General features: G+C 38.9%; 1 protein-coding gene across 1 annotated transcript in view; it reads right to left on the bottom strand.

Annotated features, from left to right (window-relative positions):
- The window catches only part of side-III (sidestep III), a 93,312-nt gene that overhangs the window by 58,672 nt on the left and 10,575 nt on the right, over positions 1-24,065 (bottom strand). The window contains exon 2 of the mRNA XM_068301178.1: positions 14,529-15,403. Within this exon, the coding sequence (XP_068157279.1) occupies positions 14,529-14,754 (226 nt within the window). The 5' untranslated portion in view covers positions 14,755-15,403. The remainder of the gene's footprint in view (positions 1-14,528; positions 15,404-24,065) is intronic.

Raw genomic sequence — 24,065 nt, 5'->3', positions numbered from 1 at the left:
TTAAAGTAATTATAATTAAGAAAAGCAAAAAATTTATATAATGGTCTTAAGTTCCAGTGACTTTAAATGCGTTTAACTAATAAATCAATAGTTTCATTATAAGTCCAATAAGCGGATTAATTTTCCAATAGAAGTTAATGTACATAAATTTTGACTAATAACAGTGAGAATTGATAATTGATGTACTTTGTTCCTCTCTTTCTCTAACTAGGTAATCAATAGACTAACTGTTGAAGTTGTTTTTGTGGTTTACTTTAGTTGTTCTCTGCATTTATTTGTTTTTCATATTTTGTTCTTAAATCGGCTAACGAATTCTTAGCCAATCGGCTTTCATTTTACGTGAGCTGCTTAAGAATAAAAATGTTGACTTCCGTTTAATTTAGCTGAATGCCTTTAACATTGCCATCGAGAGACTCGGCTTAAGGTTAAGCATTTTCAATTAAAGATTTTCCCCATCGTGTGCCTAAGCAATGGCTGCCGGAGAATGGGCCAACAAAATTTGTGTGAACTCAGTCTCAAGGTTCGGTTCCCTCTTTGATGTAGACATACATATCTTCTGAAGCTTTAATGCTTTAACCCAAGCAAGTTGGCAAGTTTACAAGTACTGAGCTAAAAGGAAAATATTTATTATCATATCACATGAGCGGCCTAAAACCCAAAAACCTGCCCAAGACCAGGCCAGACCAGACACTTGCTTTTAAGGGTTTAACTAGGACACAAGGGAGTTGAGAGTTGGGATGTGGATGTGGATGGGTGAGTGTGCGTGCGTGTGTTTGGCAGGTTAATGGCCAGCGTTGTTAGCTAGACTTTGGGGGCTAGGGGTTTGGTCTCACATGCACAGCAAATTACTGAATCTACAATTACAAAATACACTTTTCTAATTGTAATTGTAATTGTAATGCAACAGCCAAACAGGAGCACAGCAAACAGGGGCCACAACACAACAATAATGCAAACAGTTTAAGGATCTAGGCGGAAGCTGAAATTATATGCCTATGTCTCGCATACACACACACACACACACACACATGCAGAAAGAGCAGACACATACATTCTCGCATTAAGCTGAAGTGCTCATGTGTGTTGACATATTGTCCTTGCTGTTGCCGTGTTCTGGCCAGGCCCCATTTCTGCTGGCACGACCACTTTGCCCTTGTTTTCATGTTTATTTGTTTGCCAAGTTAGTGTTAACTTTAGTCATTCAGCCAGATATCCGTCGGTGGCACTTCAGACAACCTCCATTCCTGCTCCTGCTGCTGCTGCTGCTGCACGTCGTCATTATTATAACGTGCCCGCCAGTGAGTGACAACTGTACCTAGGCAACAATGGAAGGATCCAACACATACATACATACATTCGTAGATACGTATAGAGGGGGGTAATGGGATGACAGACGTTTGGCTCAGCCGCATCCGCCATTGGCTCTTACACATGACCTCATTAGCCATTGAAACGTGACTTGTTATTTGACTTGTTTCGCCAACGTCTGTCTGAGTGTATCCATGTGTATTTACGATGTGCATCTAAGTCTATGTTGATTCCCTTCTCTCCTCTTTTCGATCTATGTGTGTGTGTGTGCCCGCTAAAACTCTAATTAAATTTGCTCTGCTGCAATTTAACCCAGGAAAGCCGCAGAACCGCGCATATGTTAGCAAAAATGTCATTGGATAGAGGGAAAAAGCGTGCAGCAACACAGACAGAAAGAGCGGGAAAGAAGAGGCGAAGAGAGAGAGAGATCTAAGAGGCAGGCAAACAATTTTTGGCCATTTCCGTTGCCAACAGACCTCAACGTTTTTACTCCTGTTGCTGCTGCTGATATTGCTGTTGGCAATACCATGGGGATTTGACCCAGCTGGATGAACAGCAATTTGCATTGCAAACAAAGTGAAAACAATCAATTTTATTGCAGTTGCATTTAGTTAATTAACACCAATGCGCATCGAAATCTAGGTTAACAAATTCAACTCTAAAAATCACAGTCGTTTATTGGAAGAAATTTAATTTTCTATGGATAGAAATCGCGAATTGGGAAAAAATAGTTAGTTACTGCTGATGCTTACTGTAAATTACTCACTGAATTAATGAATTCACATTAATCAAGAGTAAAGACACAGCCATTGCAAGATCACCCTCACACACACATACACACACATCCATACACACAAAAGAGCCAAAGAAATTTCAGTTCAGTTCACGGTATTTTTTTTCTTTCTTGTTTTTCCTCTCAATTCATTCCCATAGATTGGCCGTTAGTCTTTTGTGTGTCATTCATTCAATTTCACTTGCTGCCGCTGTTGGTGGCGCCTCTGATGCTCCTGCTGCTGCTGTTCCTGCTCCTGCTGCTATTGTGGGGTCTACCAAAAATCTGAACTTCAACGCTTGCCACAACTAATTATGCCACTAATTGAATTTTCGCATTAAGCGCTGGTCGAAAGGGGACCGAGATGGACGATAGCACTGGCCAGTCCCCACATTTCTCTCTCCACGTGTATGTGTGTGTATGTGTGTGGATGAGTGCTGGAGTTAATTCAGTTGCCGCTGTACCACTGAATGTCCATTGATTATTTTTTGCGCCTCCCAAACTTTAATTACAGTATTCGGCTTTAAGTGCCACAGCCTCATCATCTATTCCGGAATGAGGGAAAATAAAAAAAAAGAGTTGAATTTGGCTTAAACGAGAAAATCTTTGAAAACAAGTGATAGAAACAATATTTTCGCTCTCATTTCTCTTTTAATTCTGACACTTTGCATAATTAATTAAATAAAACAATATATCAACTGCCATTTAATTACCTTAACTCTTTTAGAAGGTGGAAAATAATTGACATTTTTCAATTAAATCTTTGCAGAACTTTTTGTATCGAATCAAGAAAATCTAATAATTGGAGAAAAAAAAAACCCCTCATTTAGAAAAATGTGTTAAATAAATATTCTTTACTTCTTTTGCAGAGAGTATTGAGATTTATTTCATAAATATTTAATAAATATTTGTAATAAGAAGCTGAATATTATATAATTTTAAATAAGAATCAGAACCATTCATAAGGTGAATTGTCTCCTTTTTCAATTTAAAATCCATTTAACGCAAATCTTTTAGTAACTAAATGTTTAATTTGCTATTCAAAATTTAATTGCTCGAAAATAATATATTCATAAGTAAAATACTTGAATATTTTAAACACAAATTCAATTAGAAATATCTACAAGAACCATAAAAGAGTTTGGCATTCAAACAAATTGAGTCTGATTAAATTGGCGGGTTAAAGAAACAATGCCAAATGCGGAATACAACAAGCAAATTGTCAAAGTTCATTCACCATGCGGCCTGGCCGCATTATTTGCAATGGCAACCAAGCTCGGTCGTAATGCAAATGTTTGAATTTATGTAGCGGTTTTCAACATTGAATTGAATATTATTCAAATTCTGAGAAAGCTGCTGGTCAATGGGCCCAGCTGGGACATCCTACTGTTTGCTTGGTTTTTCCAAGGGGGGAGGGAGGAGAAGCAGATACATTGATTGGTTGGTTGGTCAGTCCGTCGGTCGGTCAGTTGGTTTATTGAATGCTTGATTGCAGTTATTGTTATTGTTTGTTCCAGTTTTATTTGCCTAGTACTGTATTTAATTGGCAATATGTGTTGTGTGCATAAAATGAGCTTAGCATTTTTGGGAAACATTTTTCATTAATTCCCAAAAACAGATTTCTCATCAACCCTCCACCTTTTAATCCGTATGTCATGCGGCGATGTTACATTAATTGAAAACTGTGATTGAAATGACACAAACACATGAACAAACATAACATGCTGGGCTAACCAATCTCACCACATTTTGGTTAGAGTCTCTGCCTCAGTCTCTGTCATTGCCACTATATCTCTCTATCTACATCCTGTGTATACATACATATGTACATATATCTATGTTTATGTAAGTATATGGAACTGTCTCTGCAACTTTGTTAGACCCAAACCAATCGACTAACATAGTTTCTCTCATTTCACTTTACTCTGCCGTCCAGTCGGCATTCATTTCCGTATGACTTGAAAATTTGCGGCTTTTCACTTTGCGGTTATCCTCAGCACAAACCACAAATGTAAAACTAATGGCATTCCAAAATTTATGAATGCAACGTCGTGTCTGTGTGTGTGTGTGTATATATGTGTGTTTGGCTTCTGTGTGAGTATTTGAGTGGCACTCTGCAGTCTTCTGATAATTATTTTGCCATTAGAATCCGATTAGTTGGAAAATTTTCAGTTCACATATGCAACTTTCTGTTCGAGTGTTTTGTACATGGTCAGAACACGAGTTCAGCACTTGTCCAAACGTACATATGTGAGAGAGTTTCTAGGTTCTCGAACTAGCCTGGAAGAGTTTAATTTAAAAATTCAAGACCCTTAAGCATGATTATCACAAGCATTATGAGCTGACTGATGAAGTACAAACAGTAGCTACAAATAAATAAATAATTTTGCCTGATCAGGATGAAGCTTTTGATGGAATATGGTTTTTTCCTTCCATTCAGTTCTTTCGGTTGCTTAAATATTTTTAACGTCAATACGTTTACAGTTTTTACCATTCGGCATCGATAAACTATAAAAGCGAAATGCTTACGGCTCTCTGTCTGCACTGTTTATATAGTGATGGAAGTAAGGACGTTTCAGATTCCTTTGCCCGAGGGCTGCGCTTGCTGGCAAAATAAAGAAAGCTAAAAAATTGAGGGGTTGGTAAAATAAAAAAAACCTAAATGCCAAGAACATAGACAAAAACATTCAATGCAAGTCAATGGCTTGGTGGAGATGGAGGTGGTGGAGGTGGAATGGGGAGAGGAAGGTATGCCATCTGGGTAGTGTAAAATTTATGACTCGAGCACATTCCGCAAAACATTTGCGCCTTGGCATAGGCAACTAAACTCCCTGCCCCCACTCTGTTAGGGAACGAGGTTGGGGAAGATGTACAAAAACAGACAGCCGTGGTAAGGTTTAGTGCTTATTTACAACAAACATTCAGCCAGCCAGACAACCAGTCAGTTGGCTAAGATGGTGGAAAATTATTTGCGCGGATAGGGCCATGGTGGGGCGGGGTGAGATTGCTGTTCTACTGCTGCAGTTTATGTGCTGTTAGCTGCATAACTTGAGGCATAAATAATGAGCCCTAACTATAACAATAACTTCATATTGGATGCGGCTTCAAAATTATGCTGCAGAGCCATGAAAAATGAAATGGAATTGAGGCATACGATGGTGATGGTAAATTTTATGCATTATTTAGTCTGTGATTAATCCTTTAGTGGTAGTACAACAGAAAATATAATGTTAACTAACATGAAATCAGATTTTTTATTTCTTTTTTTTTTATAGATTTACTTTTTATACTCTGGCAGAAAATATATATAGTAAAATTGGTCAGATACAGCATTTTCATATTCAAATGCTTGGCTCTCTGTCTCAGCACCTTTTCTTACCCATTTTCCACATTCACCTGATTGAAAATCCCAAAAAAATAAACTAAAATATAGCGTAAAGAATAACATAATAATAATATATTATAAAACAAACAACTGGAAGCTCCAAAATTACAATAACTATAAAATTTTTTATATTTACTAACGTCAATAAAAGAAATATCCTTGGGTGTAGTATATAAAACAAACCAAATTCTTGGACAAGGAACTGTCCATTTATTTTTCCTGAAGATTGCTCATAAATTATATCTAATATTTTCTTATTCCCATTGGTGAGTTGTCAGTAAAGTTTCTCATCAAATATTAGCAAAAACAAGTTTCAGAATATTTAAAATGCAAAGTCAAAGAGAAATTGATTGACCAGAGTCTAGTCACTAGTCCGATTACTTTATGTACATATGTATGGACGACCTCTTAAGAGTTTAGGACTGCTTCTAGATTAAGTTAAGCCCAAAAAACTTGACTTTAAATGCTAATTATATCTTGTTTTTGTACGCAAACATACGAAGTTTATCCAAACTAGATATGCACATGCCAAATAAAAACACACACACACGTATGTGTCTATATATGTATATCTGATAGAAAAAAATGCCAGTATTTAATTCAAAAAGCATATGAAAAGTTTATCCTTGAGACAAAACAGAACATGATGACTCTTAATAACTTTTTGCCAACATTTTGTTTGTCGTTTTTGTTCAGCTTGTTCTTGTTAGCATGTCTGGGCCTGGCCTCTCACCATGCCCACATTTCAGAAGGATGTGCATGGGCGTGGCTAAAAGAGTCTTTTGCTAGCCTTTGGCAAACTCTACTTTGACACTGTCGGCTTTTGGCTGGTTCAAGTTATCTTTCTCTCGCTCTTTTCCTGGCTCTTGTGTGGCTGCTATCCAGGAGGCCGGCCGGCTGGCCTTCCGACCAGTTCTATTTTGTGCAAATTAACTTGTTTCAATTAATAATCCCCCAGCAAATATGTCAACCACATGGGTCCCAGCAATAACAAGGAATAAGAAACTCTTTGGTTGAAGAAGCAAGGGTGGGGAGGGTAAAATGAGGCCTGTCGTTGCTGCTGAAAGTCAAAAACTATGCAAACTTTTGGCTGACTTTGACATTTATGGTTTTTTCCCGGGGGTTTAGAGGCATGGGGAAGCGGGTGAAAAGTTTTTTACCAGAGGCCACAACCCCCTCCAGCTACCGCCATTTCGATTTTCCGATCGAAGTACATACATACACACACATACAAAAGTCCTCACTCTACCACTTGAATAGCATCCGAAAATCCCTACCAAACTCTGTTGACTATTGAAAAGTTTTTGGCAATACTTTGTCCAAACATACGTTTAGTTTTTGGCTTCATTTGGCTAATGAGTTGACCCTCGACCAGCATTGGGATAAAAGAATAGGACTTTACAGGACAGCACATCACAGCACAGGGTAAGTTAAGTTTTCTAAAAAGCTGCCACGTGCAATTTCTCGATTTTCAGTTCGTTTAGATTTGTGAGCATTAAAAAAACATTTTGCAGCCCTTTGCTAGCAGCAGCAGCAACAACAAAAACAAAAACAACATCAACAAAACTAAGTTGTCAAGTTTGGGGCATTGCTTGGGGTTGTGTCTCTGGTTGCTGTTGTTGCCTCGTGTTTGTCTCGGCCTTATGGCCGCGCTGGTGCCATCTTTTTGGTTTAATCCAATTTATGTTGCTGGCAAACTTTTGTAAAACAACTTAAAAGTTTTGCGCTTAAATAGCATCAAGTCAAATCGGAGGAAAAAAACAAAAGTATGAAAATTACTTTACTACAAACACACACACACACACACACACATCCACAAGATTGTGTGGGTGTTAGGGTGTACGTGTGTGTGTGTGTGCTAAAAATTAAATAAATTGCTCATTTTTGACACATTTTGCTGAGTTGACTTATTCGCCTTACAAGCATTTCAAGCTCTCCCCATTCTCATTATTGCCCCTTCTTTTCCTTATAATTCCCCCCTTCATACGCTTCCCCACCATCATCTGCTCCCCTATCCTGTTTATACTTTCTCAGCCTTGGCTCTCCTGCCTCTGCAGCCTCGTTAGCCTTTTTTACTCCACCCGGTAGGACCGTGACGACAACACGAAGCAGCTATAAAATAGTTTTTGACGCTGACGCATGCCGCATAGCAATTTCTCTCGACTGCCCTTTTGCAACACAAGTTTTTGCCTTTATTTATTTGTTTAGAATTTTTCGCACGCCTTTCCGTCGATGTCGGACCCCATTTTTAGGTTCTATATCCAAAAGTCCAAGCCGAAAACCTAATAAAGTTGTCAAAAAGCTACCGGCCAAATGCCAAAGAGTGAGAATAGGATAGATATATAGGGAGGGAGAGAGAGAATGAGTGAGAAAAAAAAAATTGTTTAACCATAATGATATGCTTTTTTGGTAAGAAAAAGGCAAAAGTGTTGTAATCCTTTTGTGGCATAACCCGTTTAATATGTATCGAAATTCACAAAAGAAACCCACATTAAGTGGCCCTGGGTCACAACTGTGTGATGAGTTTGATAAGTTGCGAGCTTAACAACGGTTGACGGCACAAATTTGCCATTGCCATTACCATTGCTATTGCTATTGACTACTTGCCGTCGTCAGTGGAGAGAAATAAAAGTTTTCCCAACCAGCAAATACCCTAGACCATTTAAATGAGCAATATAATGAAAGTTGCTTTTTTTCTTAGCATACTTTTTAGATACAAATACAAATAGAAACAAAGTTTTCTGTCTTGTAGCTCTTAATATACTCTTCTATTTAATGGCTACAGGGTAGAAACACGCAGCATTTTGAAAATGGCCAAAGTCAAATATGCAAAAGTCAAATGGATGCCGCTCGGTTGTGTTTTTTGGGGTGTCCCGCCAGTGTGTCTGTGTGTGTGTGAGTGGTGTGATGGTCATGCAATCATGTTACAAATTTCCAACATGGCAGTTGGTCACCAAAAGCAAAAGCAAAGCAAGTCAAGCTCTGAGGCTCAGCTGCAACAACAAATTGTATACATGTGTTGAGGCGAGTGCCCCCGAAACACTTCTTGTCTCCCTCGCGCTTGCTCTCTCTGTCTCTCTTACCCTGTCTTTCAGTTTGGGGACTGTTTTTCTCGTACGTGCTAAAGAGTTCGCTGGCAGTTTTATATTTCTGTTGCTTTTTTTTTTTTTTTGCTTTTTTGTTTTTCTGTTTTTGTGTTGGCAGCAATTGGAAAAATGTTGCACAAAAGTGCACGCCAACAGCAGGAACAGCAACAGCAAGAACGCTCGCTGCTTCTAGTCAAGTCCGGGTTTAGTACTCTTGGCGATTAATCAAAAATTGTTTACTCTAAATGATGAATGTGCAACATGGTTTTGACTTTTAACTGAGCGTGGCACAAACAAAGTATGACCAAGGGAGCACCATCATGGTTGTTGGTCTCTGGCAATTGTCCCAACTAGTCAAAAGCTAAGCAGAGTCACATTTTTGGCATTCCCAGGCATTCCCAGAGGATGCATACTGGCGGCAGTCAGAAGGCAGGCAATGTCATCATATTTACATGTGATATATGTATGTATATAGAAAATGTCACAGTCGCATTTCCGCTGCAACCTCTGACAGTAGACCGTTTTCTCTATGCAACTGCCACTGCAACAGCTACAGCTGCAACTGAGAGGTAGTTACTTCAATTTTCTTCTTTTTTTTTTTGTGGATTTTTCTTCTAGTTGGTTTTTTTTTTCTTTTGCTGTCAAGTTGCTGTAGCAACTGTTTGACCATTTGTTCATGCTGCTCAGGGACTTGGAGAATGGAACTGGGACCGAGACTGAGTCTTAGTCTGGGTTAGACACTGACTATACGATAGGTTTCCTTTTCATTTTTCCATGTCATGTGTCGGCAGCGTCTCGCCCCAGCAGCAATCACAGACGTCGCATGCTGCTCGTTCTATGCAAATGCGAGTATAAATGGATAACTCCATCAACACAATTCATGCCACTCCTCCTGGTGCTGGTACTAGGAGATAGTGATGGTTATGGTGCTGCAGCTGCTGTTAGTGTTGTAGCTGCAATTGTAAATGCCGCAGTACGGAACGAAAGAGAAAGAGATAGAGAGAGAGAGCACAAAGTAGTTGTAGAGAGTCCGCGGGCCACGACCGCGAAAAGACAGTCGGAATCGTAACAATTGTGTTTGATTTAGCTGTCCTCATCGTGGCCGCTCTGTCAGTTCTCCACCATTCTCTATTTTTGTATCTGTGTCTGTTTTTGGCCTGTCCTTTGGTGGTCCTGTCTATGTGTGTGTGTGTGTGTGTGTGTGTGTGCTGAGTGCAATTTGGCCAACAGCAGAAATTATGCAAAACGGAAAAAATGGCATGCGAACTTGGCATAAATCAATAGAAAATTTATACGTTTCACAAAAGAGAACAGTTTTAGTGTGTCTGCTGCGACAGGAGCAGAGAAAGGTCTAGGATTTCGCGTGTCGTTCTCCAACAAGCGTTTTGGGTCTTTCTTTTCAGTTTTTTTTTTTCTCTTCTGCTTTTTTGTCGGTTTTTTGTTGTTCCTTTTTTTCTTTTTGCGGCTTCCTCTTGTTACATGACATTTGAAATGATTTTTCTTTTGTCAAAGGGAAATTGCGGCCATTTTGGGTTGTTCGTTTGCAGAATTTAAGGCTTTTAAATCGATGTATATACTATTTTGATATTGTCAACGGTCTGGAATAGCGTCACGAATCTGATTTTATGATTGATTTATGGTTACTATATTGTAGCTACAATAGAATTTATTTTTTATGTATTTCTAAATTGTCTTCGTATTGTCAAACATGTGAGTCATTTCTTCAGTTTGAAAATATTTAGAGAATCACAAAGTTTCCTTCTTAAAATATAGATTCGACTTCACACATAATTTAATATCATCTTTCTTTTCAATTAGTTTGTCAGCAAATGATTTAAAATTATGCCAGTTTTTAGTTTTTCCATACATTATTATGTGTTTTATATGTATAAGTAAATGAAAATTTGCCCTTGTCAACTTTTTGAACTAGATACCATTTGCATAATTAGTAAAAATAAAAGCAGATTTAAATCAGCTTAAAATGCAAATGCTTAAAATACATTTTGATCCCCAATGGCTTCATTTGGGTCTAATACACACACACACACTCTGAATCACATAGTGTGCCCCGAGTAATTAATTATTTATTGATTTCCCTCGAGCCTGCCGATCTTGTTTAAGCAGTTCATGAGTTCGGGGCACGGGGCAAATTCCACACATAATGCGTCTATAAATATATGTATATACGTACATCCATGAATGTGAATAAGCATATATGAGAGTTGGCTAATTATTAAGTGCATTAAATTCTGACAAATGACAAATTGCGGCAAAACAAGTTGCTTGACACCCTTCACCCGGAATATTCGTTGGCATCTTGTTTTTCTTCATACATACATATGTGCGACATCGACTCCATTGTCGTTGCCTCACACACACAAACACATACGACTCTTGGGTATATGCTAAGTATTTTTGACACCAAAATTAGTAACTCGCTTCACCCTCTTTCCTTTCTACATACATCCCTCTCCGCCTCGCTCAGTGTGCTTCTTTTTCTCACATTGGGAGCTTAATGTATAAACACGCCTCAAGTGAAATTTTCGGCATAAGCTGCGAAAAATTACCAACACTTTGGGCCAGGTCATTTATCATTAAAAAATAACCACATAGCGCAAAATACGAAAATGCGTAATTATTGGGTTGTGGCAGGAGCAGGAGGAACAACAACAACAACCATAGCTGCTAACGTTTGTGTCAAGACCTTTTGACAGAGACGGGGCAAGTAGGGCCTAGGCAAATGATTGAATGTGTTTCATCAAATATGTAATATGAATTATAATTTTTTACATATTTTGCGAGTCTTCCATATGGTCGCATATCAGCAGACCGACTAGAAAAATATCGCGTGTCTAAAGTAAATCCAACATTTTGCCTTTTGCCACATGGAAGTGGCCTAAGAAGGCGAACGACAACCAAATGAGCTATAGAATGCGCGCCTGAAGTGCCGATTTTAGGTTTTTCAAAAGGGAGTTAAAGAAGGTGGTCCTCCAAGGGGTGTGTGTATGTGTCTGGGTCTGGCAAGGCGACGGCTATGCTATCTGCAGAAAAAACACTGCGGAGGAGCTCTAAAGTAGGCACACTTGCCAGGAACTGGGGCATAACGCACTCAACACGGCATAAATTAAAATTTTTATACATATAGCCTCTCTGCCTCTCTCTGCTGTCGTTGTTGTTGTTGTGTTTACTGCATGTGGGTGTGTGTGTGTGTGTATATGTGTGTGAGTTGCCAATTCACAGTTCAGATTGCGTGGCAAGTGAAACACGCACTGTCTCTCTTTCCCTTACCTTCTTTCACTGTCTTCCTGTGTGGATAAAAATACTCAAATTTTACTGCCCTGCTTGAGTCACGTTATAATTTGTTAGCTAACATTCCCGGCAACATTCTCTTGACTTTGACTGCCGCGACGTATGGCATTCATTTGCTAATCAAAACAAATGAAAACAACATGAAATATGGTTTAGATTGAGAGTGGGAAGGCAAAGGCAACGGCAACGACAAAGTCAAAGGCTAATAAGGGTTAAAGCCACAGAGTTCAGTTCAAATGGAATAACCAAAAAGAGTCGTCTCACATATGTGTAGTTACACTCGTTTTTCTCTCTCTCTCTCTCTTTGTATGCGTGTGTGTTTGTGTGTATTTTAGTGTGTCACATTTCTAATGAAATTGTTCAAATGTGGCTTTTCGCATAGCCCGGTCATATGTAATTTGAATATATGGCAATGGGTTTGTAGGGCCAAAGCACCACGATAGGTCAATCCCGGGTTAGGTGGGGCTAAACTATGCGAGGCAAACTACACTCTATCCCCCTTTGTTTTTTTGACGCTCATTCAAAGCTCGGCAGTTTGATAAATAATGAAGTCATATGTCTAAAGTTGAATTTTATATTATCACGCAATTGCCACAACCACTGAGAGAGACAGAAAGAGCCGGGTCCAAAACAGACCAGGACAGAGTAAGGTAGACTATTATATCCCTCTCTCAATAGACTTGTGTCTGGGCAAACGCATATAAGGGAAACAAAATTACATTGTAAGGAGACGCCCACATTTTTACAATATTTTTTTTTGTTTTCTATTTTTTGTTTTTTTATGTAATCGTAAAAAAATTTTTATGATTTCATAATTTTACAGAGCGTCAGTTGTTTATGGCAAATTCAGCTCCTACATCCCCAAGCCGAACCTAGCAAATTTGTGGCATTTTTATTTGTTGCTGCCAAACCCTGGCCCTCCATTCTCTTCTTTCCGTTTGCTTAATTTTATAATTTTCTGCTTCAGCATCCCACGTTTAGTGGGATACAAAAAGGCGCGACGCTTTAAAGCAAGGTAAAAGGAAGCAAACACAACTGCTTATCTTGGCTAACATTTATTCGAAATTTTATGCAAAACCATATTTCTCAACTGTAAAAAGTTTTCACTGTGTGTGTAAGTGAGTGTGTGTGTGATGCGTGTATGCATGTGCTTAAACGCACGGCAAGCCAAATGGAATCACAGCGGGCTGTCTACTTTGCTCTGTTTCTATCTCCGAGCAAAGAGGCCGCATATACATATATGTACACACACATACACACACGGGCAGACACACGCATGAATGGTGGCTAGATGGATGGAGGTAGAAAGGCAGAAAGGTGCGGGCCACCCAAAGCAAAACGATGTAAGTACATATTTGTTCAAGTCGGGGGCTACCTCTACCTTGCTGCAAGGACAACGCACAGCTTGAAAAATGTTTGTTGTCAACATTTTCAGTTTGCATCGTTAGCTTAAAAGCGTTCGACACACACACAGAAGGAGGGCGGCCACCACAATGGATGAAAATCGATAAATGAGACACACAAACGACGGCTGGGGGAGTGAAAGCGGAAGAAAGCGTATGATTTTTCTACCCCTAACCTAGCACAATACAACAAAAGACTTTCATTTTGGATCTATAAATGAATAGCAGGGAGCAAGGCCATTGAATGTACTTGATGTATATAGAATAAAGCATCATCTATTCAAAAAGTAGAAATTTCTATTTTTCAATTATGTATTTTCCAAAAATTTCTCTAAAATTTTTAGTGAACAATGTGGCGTATGGGTAATATTTCGATTAAAATCGATTGAAAAAGTCTCAATCACAAATGGTAAACATTTTTTTATTGAAAAGAGAGACTTGTTTTTTTTTTGCCAATTTTGGTATTCAGATGAATTAATCTTCTGTTTGAACATTTTTTCTAAGGTGGTAAGGGTGGGGAGGGGTGCGGATGAAAAATTATTGTAGGCTCCAAACAAGAATTTGATTTATCTGAAAGAAATTTGTGTGATTCACTCCCATTTCTCAATTTTCATGTAGATTTTGTGCAAAAGCTTTGAACTTGTCCTCATCTATTTATATATTCCCCTCAAGTTTTGTGGCTCCAAAAGTTGCTTTATGTGCGGGGAGGGGCAGCAGGGAAACTCTTGCAATTAAACTGTCAGACTTATGAATTCATTAAATATTTTAATTGTAGCTTTTGAATAATTAAAATTCCATTTATATAGCCACGGACAGAGCGTGCACCTACCAAGCAAACTCACATACACGTACATACAACCTCAAGTCATAAATCTGCGATTAATTAAAAGCCTCATACTCTCATCATACCAGAAGCGCTGCCAACAAATCGTAGCATTGCCAGCAGGAGTTACTTGAATCCGGGCATCAGCTTCTGCCATCCCGGGCGTATACGCAATGGCAATTAAACTTAATTACAAAAACATTGCCAAATCTCAATTGCAATACGTTTTAAGTTGATGTCTGTTTTTGGCTTTTCACTTTGTCTATCCTCGGAACGGAACGGAAAATTCTCTCGAATAATTGCAATGGGTATGCAAATCACGAAATGTTTTTTTTTGGGGGGAGGGGAGGAATGAGAGATGATGAAACCCAATGGAACCAATAGTGAAGTGGCCAGCTTTTGTTATGTACGATTTGTGCATAGTTTGTTACTCGTCACTCACCTGGATCATCGTCGTCGTCCCAATCGATTTGACCGGAAGTCATGTTGATGTGTGTCGCGAGTGCCAGCAATGTGAATAGCAGGATGGCTTGACGTTGCCAGCAGCTTTGTCTGCCATTACACGAATTGTTGGCGTAGCTGGTGGATGAAGTCATTAGGTTTACGTGCTTTCTGGAAGTCCTTTTTGCTCTGCTGCTGCTAGCAGCTTTCAATTTTAGCAAATCCATTGTGTAAAGTATAATAATTTATATGCAGCTTGTATTCCTTTCTTCTTATTTTCTTTGGTATATATTTATATATATTGCCTTTTCAGTTGCAGCTGCAGCTGCAGCTTCAGGTGTAGTTTCCAATTTAATTTTCTTAAAAAAATCCAACAACTCTCACTTACACAAACACACACGCACATATACACAGTGGATGCATATACACAATTTCACGTAAAAACAAAAGTTATTCCCGAGGCCGAAGCTCAAAGGTTGCCCGGGCCGTGGTTGCTGCTGCTGATGCTGATGCTCCAGTTTTTGTTGGCCTTAAACATTTTCCGCGCAGACACACACACACACACACACACTAATGAAGCAGCATGAACAAATATTTCTTAAAACTCCGAACTTGGTTTTTCTCTCACCGATTCTCGGCACGAAACTCAACGTTTCTTTCTTCTGGTTTCTTGGTTTTTTTTGTTTAGGGTTTTTGCTCAAGAACTCGTAGAACTACTAATTAAGTTGTTTCATGTACAGTTTTTGCCCAGGGCATAACTTTTATGCAGTTGCCGCTGCCGCCACGAGAAGGCATTGAGGTGTGCGTTTTTCGCCAATTGTTGCATTGTTCAGTTAAGCTTCTTCTGGCTTGCACTTGGCCCACTCTGTCGATTGTCTGTGAATGAGAAAGACGAAAACAAGGAGAACGGTAATTATAATTGTAAAATTATATAATCATTTTTAGATGATTTACAAATAAAAAACATTGCACACAACAGCAAATTGCATTAAGCTTAATCTCTAATGAGCTTAGTTTTTCCAAACGTGTCGGGTAAGCTCACACAACTTAATCGGATTAATTAAATGACATTTGATTAGTTAATGGCACAAATTTTCAGATACGCCTGTTTACTTTAGCAAATACTTTAAAAGATGGTCACAAAACTTAGAGAAATTAAATATTTAAGTTTTGATCTTCGACCTCAGATTAACATGCCTTCTATATAAATATATGTGATTTTTCATAAGAACGGAAATTAGTTTCACTTTTCAAAAGCCAACAAGGTTCACACAATGACAGGCTCATTGAGAATTTCTCCTTTTGGCTCTCTCGCTTGCACTCTTTGCCATCATCATCCAAGTCAAGAGCACTTTAAGTCCCCGGGCTGCAAACTGTTGCCTACTTTTTTGGGGGGCCATGGCTGGGATTGGGGTTGGGGTTGGTGCCGTGGCTCTATCTGCAGTATCCAATTTGGCTTGGTGCGGCGGCTTCTTACCGCCTGCCTGGCTTATTATGCGCACTTCAAACTTTAGACAACGAGTAGAGCAACCGCCACATTGTTGTTCAATGTTGGCACACGCCTCACGCCCTCTTCCCCTCTTACTCCCTCTTGACGTGGCTTGGCTTTGCCCACGCTAGAGCACTCATTTTCTGTTTTCTGCAGGGAGGCAGGCAGCCAGCCACTCACTCAAATTTAGACTGCGCCAACGCGCTTGCCGCTGCAGCAAAAATTTTGTATACATTTCGTTTAATTTGGCTGCCATTGCCGAGGGCTTTGCAAAAAAACTTTAGCGACACACTCACACACACACACACACAGAGAGAAACACAACGACGAAAGAACCACGTTGTCTGCCCAAAATCAGCGCCACTTTTGCCACAAACATTAAGCGTTGCATGCAAAATTACCAGCTAGTGGTTTGTATTTCCACTCTGATTGTTGTTTAACATGGTTACATTGTCCTTGGAACTGAATCTGAATCTGAATCCTGTTGCCAGTTGTTTTAGTGCTTTCTGTTTCATTTTATTTTATATTTTTTGGTGTTTTGTGTTTGTTGTAAATGCTTCTTGCAATTGTTGTTGTAACGGTGCATGTGCATCTAGGTGGCCGTGCATCATGTCATGCTCTAGTTGGAAAAACTTTTGCTGTTTTACTAGAGTTTTTGTTTCGTATTCGCTTTCCTTTCCATTTTTTTTTTTTTTTTTTTTTTGAGAGAGAGAAAAAGGGATTTTTTTATCGCTTTATTTATATGCATATGGGGACAAGTGGCATAAAAATGGCAACTCTACATGAATTTGTTGTATGCATAACACAAACTTTTTGGCCATAAACATGGCCCCATTGTTAAGCTCCTGTTATACAAACTAATTTGCGCTTAGACACTGCCACTACAACAACAAAGCTGCCAGCTATAGAAGGAAAACTTTTGCAGCTAAACACTCACTTGAGGTGAGTTTTCGGTACGGTACGGTACGGTAACAGCAAACGGCAAACATGTGCGGTTACTTCATCAACATTTTACGCTTGAGTTGAGTCCGGCTAGGAATGAGAAGAAAAAAAAAAAAAAAAAAACCAGGAATGGAAGACAGAACAAGAAATAAACTGCCATAGCAGGCACGCAGCAAAAATGTATGCAATGCCGAGCTGTCTAGGTAACTGGAAGCTGGCTGACTGCCTGGCTAACGCACCTGGCCAACACACAGTAAGACAGAGTTAGAGAGAGCCAAAGAGGAGCCAAGGGAAAATTGGATGTGGGAGCAAAATAAACTCAACTCAACTGTTGAAAATCAACTAGCTTCAGCCTGGCGACCCAAAAAAGCGACCAACCACCACACGTGGCTCTCAGAACAAAGTTTGCCTTTGGTTTTCTCTTTTTCCCTTGGTTTTTTCCTTTTTTTTTGGCTATACTTTTGACCAGTGCAAATACTTGTTGTGTGTGTGAGTGTGTGCCTGGAGTAGGGGGAGAACACTTTAGCATTTATTGGTCAGTGCTTGTTATAAAAGCAAAACATTTTATGGTTCTCTGCATTTTGGGTACATCATATATTTGATTATCTTTGTATTTATAAAGTTTTCATCTAGCCAGTTTCCTTTCTATTTGAATGACCATTATTTAAGTTCAACAAGTTCAAGTGAAATTCCATGTAAATGCGTGGCTTTTTAGTTAATAACAAAAGTAGCAAATTTTTTTAATTATAACAACGAAATTCAAAGCAAATATTAAACATTAAATATTCGCTTTTTCTTTAGAGTTTTTGCGTGCTTTGTTTACTGTTTTCAGTCTTAATATCTAAGTGCATTTGTTTTTCGACTTTCTCTATGTAGATACAATCGTCTTCTGGCATTTTTGTGGCTTGCCGTGGCTAACATCGATTTGTCAGTACGTTTTTCTTGGCCAACAGTAGTCGTCTGTTCAGTTTCGTGCTGTTATTTGGACAACAAGTTAAAGTGTTTCACCACGCACTTCAATAAAAACACCTACACATACATACACACACACACACACACACACACACAGACGTTGGTTTCGTGACGAGCAACTCTTGCGTTACGCATACGCAGCATGGGCCAGCACCAGCACCGATATGTTCAAGACAGTATATATATATACTTACTTTTATATAGTCAATGCAAAGCCCGGCAAAGTGGCACGGTCTGGCCACGGCGTATATTATATTTACCTACCATTCTGTTTGCCTCTGCGTCTGGAAAACTTGTTTCGGTATTTTATGCTAGCCATCATTGCTTCATTCAGTCTGTGCTCCATATGTTCAAGCATTTAATGGCTGAGTTTCAAGTGGTTGTCCAAATAAAATGGTTTCGTATAATAACCGTTCGAATATTAACGAATTAGTCACAGGTAGTTGGGTTTTGTATGAAAGCCAATGATAATTAAAAACCAATAAGTAAAATATATCCATTGACTTCAAGGAGATTTAAGTTTCACCCCAAAATAGCACGGTTTCTTAATCCTCAGCTTTTCCTCTCCTTCTCTTAATTTTTCTGCCTCTTATCTCTTAATTTCTCTCCGTTAATCCCAATGTGTTTCGTTTTTTGTTTCCTTCCATTCTTCTCTCTCCTGCACGACCTTGGACAATGTAAAAATAATTTTCATATTTTTAGCCACGTTTTGCTACAAACTGAAAATTTAATCAAGGCGTAGGCATAGACAGAAATACGAAGCCGTTGTGGGGTCAGAGGCAAGAGGAATTTGCCCATTACTGGCGTGATTATAGGTATTATGTTCAGCCAAAATCAATATGTAAGGGAATATTTTTATTTTAGTTCACAATATAAATTTTATTGATAATTAGCCATTTAATGATCCACGAGTTGTTTCATCTAAGATGCAAACATTAAGTACAATAAATTACTTTTCAATTTAAGAGAACTTAAATAAAATATGCCCTCATTGTGGCTTTAAACTCTGGCCCCAGAAAGAAAATATCAACAGTGTATAAATTTTTAAAAACTTCCTTAATTTTTTTTTTTTTTTTTTTTTCCTGTAGTCATTTGCTCAGGTGTCAATGTCGCCGCTCCTGGCTGCTAATGTAATTGTCAAAGACCTTAGACCGCTGCTTCTGATGTAGGTTCTTGTACAGGGCAATTTGCAAATGTATGCGGCTCGAGCAGTACGAGCTAAGCAGACTGGCAAACAAGGATGAAGAGAAAGATGCCCGAGTAGCAAATTGGCGGTGACATTGACAGGAGGTGAAGGCAAGTGAAGAGAGACAGGCAAAAAGCAACTACGGCAAAAGATTCTACACCATGTACAAAATACACAAAAAGTTTTCTAATTATTTTGTCATTAAACGCACACATAGATAGAGAGAGAAGAGCACACCACACACACACACACACACATGCAGAAAGAGAGAGAGATACCCACACATATATAGATACATACATACATACATATATACGAAACTCTTGTTTACAGGCATACACATGTTTGTCAAGCTATAAAAAAGGGTTGGATATCCAAAACCCACTGAATGAGACAGAGCAGGCGAGTCAAAGAAAGAGAGCAACAGAAGGGAATTGGGGGTGGTGAAGCGCAGGAAGTAAAGTCGGTGGAATATTAAGCAAGCAATGGGGTCCTTGGCTCCAACAAGAGACACACACAAGCAGCAGACACAAAGCAACTTTTTGTCCTAATTGTTTCATTTCATGAAATGAAGGTAAGATATTTTGGCAGATGTGCGTATATATTGCCCTAGGTTGTTATGCGCACAAACAAGTAAATATATACACAAACACACACAGTCACACACTCAAGTACACTCAGTGGCTGCATTAAAACAAGACATCTACATACAAGAACGAGCGAGTACACGCTGCATATAAAGCGATTAACACGGCGAAACACTTGAGAGTGGTTCGAGAGCCCCCACCCAATCTCGCGTGTGTCCCACTTTAACTGCCGCGTGACTGTCGGTGGGTCGGTTCTGTCTCTCCTTGTTAAACAACAATTTGTTGAATTATTATCACACACACACACTCACACAAACACACAGACACACACCCACAATCTGGCATTAAGCATCTTTCAGAATTCTACGACAAGCATATATATATATATATATCTATCTGTGTATGTATGTGTGTGTGTGTGTCTTTTGCTCACTTTGACGGCAAGTCAAATATGCTTAATAGCTAACTCACTCTTTCTCTTTTCCTATAGCTTTGTATGAGGAAAAGTATCTAGCTAAAAAGGATGTGTAAGTATGTTTGATATTATTATCTGTTGGCTTAAAACGCCCAAGTTGCTCTGAGACTAACGAGAATAAAGCAAAGGTCACTCTCTTTTAACACCCTCTCACTCTTTTTACTTGCCACTGATAGTCTGTATTTGGGGAATTGTAAAAATTTATTGTACATTAAATTGCATTTAGAGATGACCTCTGGGCTTACTGTCAAAATAACTCTTCAGTGCCAAAAGTCTCATGGCATATATTAAATACGCTTCAATTCGAGAGCATTTGAATTGGTCAGAAGTTTATGAGATAAGGTATTCTATAAGGTAATTTACTGTCTTTTTGACAACTTTAAAATGGAATCGTTTTAAAACGTCATTAAAATTGAGCAAGATTGTCATTATAACTACTGTACTTATCCTGTGTGCCTCGCGTTAGTTTAGCGAAAGGTTATTGTAAAATTCTCTTACACCTAAAACAAGACTAAACTCTTGCTCAAAAATATGTTTGTCTTATTGGAAAATATAAATTCGTTTTTCATTTTCAAGTTTTTCATATCATAAATAATGGAAAATCTCTAAAAAAAACCTTTTGCAATATTTAATCTCGCTTAATTGCCAAAGCCAAGACAAAACTCCAATTCAAATCTGTCATGCCATTTAGACAAATGTATGTACAAATCGATGTATGTATGGGTGTGTTTTGCTGAGTGTGTGTCTGTGTGTGCTTGCCTCCAATGCAATCCACAAAATTGCGCGTTTTGTAAGTGAAAAAGCTGTACGATTACTCAGGAGAGTAACTTTCTGATTCAACTGCAACAACTGCTGTCAAAATGTCATAAATTGAAGCGATCCTAGTGCTAGCTACCGTCAACAAAAAGCAAAACAAAACAACAAAAACAAGAACAAAAAAAAAAAAAAAGGAAAAAAAGGATTTTATCCAACTGAACCTAACCGAAACCATTGTATAACAAACACACACTACACCCACATACAGTCTACACAGAGACAGAGCAGTAGCATCAGCAGCTGCAGCAGCAGCAAGAAAACAATCAGAGAGCTAACACGCCTCTACACACACACACACACACACACACAAACACAGAGACAGATACAGATGGAGTTGCAGATACACATACATATAAAGTCGTATACAATTTTAGACGGACACACAGAAATAGACAATTAAAATGCCCAGGAGTATGCCGGCTGTTTGAGTGCATTTGCTGCGCTCGCAATTCTCTTGGGTATGAGTTTTGGGGCCAGGATTTCAGTTTGCCATAGGCCCAATATCACCTCCGCCTAGCACTCCCAGCACCGCCTTCCAATTCCCCAATGGAAAACAGTTGAGCTCGGACGAAAATGAAATGCTGCATTTGGAATTATTGTTAGTTTTCATTGTCGCGTTCCGTTAGGTTCAACTTTTGCAACTTTTGCCTATAATTTTTGGCTGCAACCAGACGAATCCAACAAAAAAAAAAAGAAATAGAGAACTATTACATTGGACTATACTTATGTATGTATATGTATAGGTGCATATCGAAACATTTGCCGTTGCTGCTTTCAAGTGGTTCATTCGTTCGCATTTGCACCGCAGCAGCAGCAAGTTTACTCAATTACGTGCCCGCTCCATGGTTTTCAGTTCACCTCTACCCCCTGAAAACCTGTGCGATCCCTCTTCGATTCACGTCAACTACTTTGTGCAGACTTTCTGAACGAGTTGAGCTCACCTCTCAGCTATGAAATCAACGACTTTAGTGCAAACTTTCAACAATTTGCGTTTTGGCTACTGCCTGGCACGGCAGCAGCAAATCGAAAGCGAAACTTTTTGTGACTAAAGGCTCGATGAGGTGAGCTTGCTCAACAACGACGACGACGACGACAACAACAACAGAATGGCAGACTAAGCGCCAGAGGGCAGACAGCAGGCAAAGTTTACGAAAGCTTGAGTCCAAATACCCAGCGGGATGTTTGATAAAAGTGACTCCCAATGGAGTAAAGAGACCACGGGGGTAAGAGCAAACGTTTACATCTACATTAGTGACGACGTCGATGCCGATGCCGATGCCCGGTGCCCGTTGCCCGTTGCCCGTTGCTGATCCCTGGCTGACATCTCTACATACATATATCGACATCGACACCAAACTATAACTGGAATTAAATATAGTTGGTGAGGGTTGAGTTGAAATTTACGCCCAACTTTGATGAACTGTTGTAATAATATAGCATCCGAAATGTCGTTTAGAGTTATGGTAAATCACTTTCACCCAACTCACACCACCAACCCACCCACCCACCGAGCCACTATAGTGCGCGTGTCCTATCTGAAAATAATGTGTGCATGTGCCAGTGCTATATTGTGCAAACAGTTGGGGCAAAAGTTTTTAAAGTTTCCGACAGCCTTCCGAGCCTTATAGACTATCGAAACCGAACCGAAGGTGGTAACTAAATTATTTTGATTTTCAAGCAAACCTTCGTTTTTCGTCCCCTCTCTCGATTTCCTACGGGATGACTTTGTATAATTTCTGTATGGTAAAGTTAAAGCCCTCATCGGTTTATGAAGGGCGTGAGTGCTTGCGGCTAGAAGGAGACGGCAACATTCGAATGTTAATTGGTGTGCAAAGTTCATGCCCCTTTTGGAGTAAAATTAAACACGCAACTCTTTGTCTCCCCCTCTCCATCTCCGCCTCTCTCAATCGCTCCAAAAGTTTTTAATAATACTTATTGCAGAACTTTAAGCTGTCCAAATAGACTTTGAATAAACATTTTTCATTTAATTATAACGCATAGCCATGGACGAAGAAAGTATGTTCCCTATATATATCATGCATTAAAGTAAATAATTGACTATGTCTAATATTTATCTTTCCACAAAGTTTTTTTTTTTTTTAATTTATGGGTATGTGCTTTAATTATCTCATTGTAAACTTTAAACTGATGAAAGTGTCCATGTCCAGTTTCTACTCAATTTATATCTGCATAGCATATTAAAAATCTGATGTGATCGAAATCACATTTTTAGTTCATTTTCTACCTTTAACAGTTGCTGTTATTTCATATAACTTATAGTAGGATTTTCACAAAATTTCTTTCCTCTGACATTTGTTATTTTATTGGGATTTTGAAATGAAAATGACTTAAAGGAAAACACTACAGTTGTAATTCAATTTCAAACAATTTCTTCATCGCCTCACCGCCACATTTCATTTGGGTTACTCTTTGGCAAATAATAACATTTCTATTAACTTTGAAAGTTTCATTTCAAGTTTTGTTTCCATTGGCCTCCTTGACTTGGTTGATTTTCATCACAATGCTTGGGCGGCGGCGTTTGCATTGTTGGCTTTTGATGAATTTCCAACCAATTTCCCTTGATTTGTTGTTGACACACTGTGTAAAGTGTAGACAGAAAGGTGGCGAGGGGAGCGGGTTAAATGGCCGTGGTGAGTAACAAGTAAATTGCCCACTTTTGACACTTGCCAAATTGGTTTTTAGGGGTAATACGAATTGGTTTTAAGGCGAAAAAGCTTGAGCAACATGGTAGATAGAAAGTAAATTATTAGACAATAAATTCAACCCGCATTGAAAGTTATAATTAATTAGTCAGGCGATTATTCTAATCTTGGCATTCCATATAATTCGCTGGCAGCTCAATAAGCCCATATAGGCCACAATTAACGATTTGATAATCGCAAATGGCTTACGAAATCAGCTAAAAACCAGGAGCGGATTACCTTTAAACAATGTGAAAAAGTAGTTTAAAACGATTAACCTCTAATAGAGGCAATGCTGTCAAATCTAATCTAGTCCGCTCCTGTAAAGAAGGCTCAAAAAGGAGAAGAGTGGTCAATGGGAGACCCTTT

The sequence above is a fragment of the Drosophila tropicalis genome, unplaced genomic scaffold (assembly GCF_018151085.1).
Source record: "Drosophila tropicalis isolate 14030-0801.00 unplaced genomic scaffold, ASM1815108v1 contig_878, whole genome shotgun sequence".
In the NCBI taxonomy this organism is placed as follows: Eukaryota; Metazoa; Arthropoda; class Insecta; order Diptera; family Drosophilidae; genus Drosophila; species Drosophila tropicalis.
Note: the sequence above shows the minus strand (reverse complement) of the source record. Positions and strands in the feature narration are given on the sequence as shown.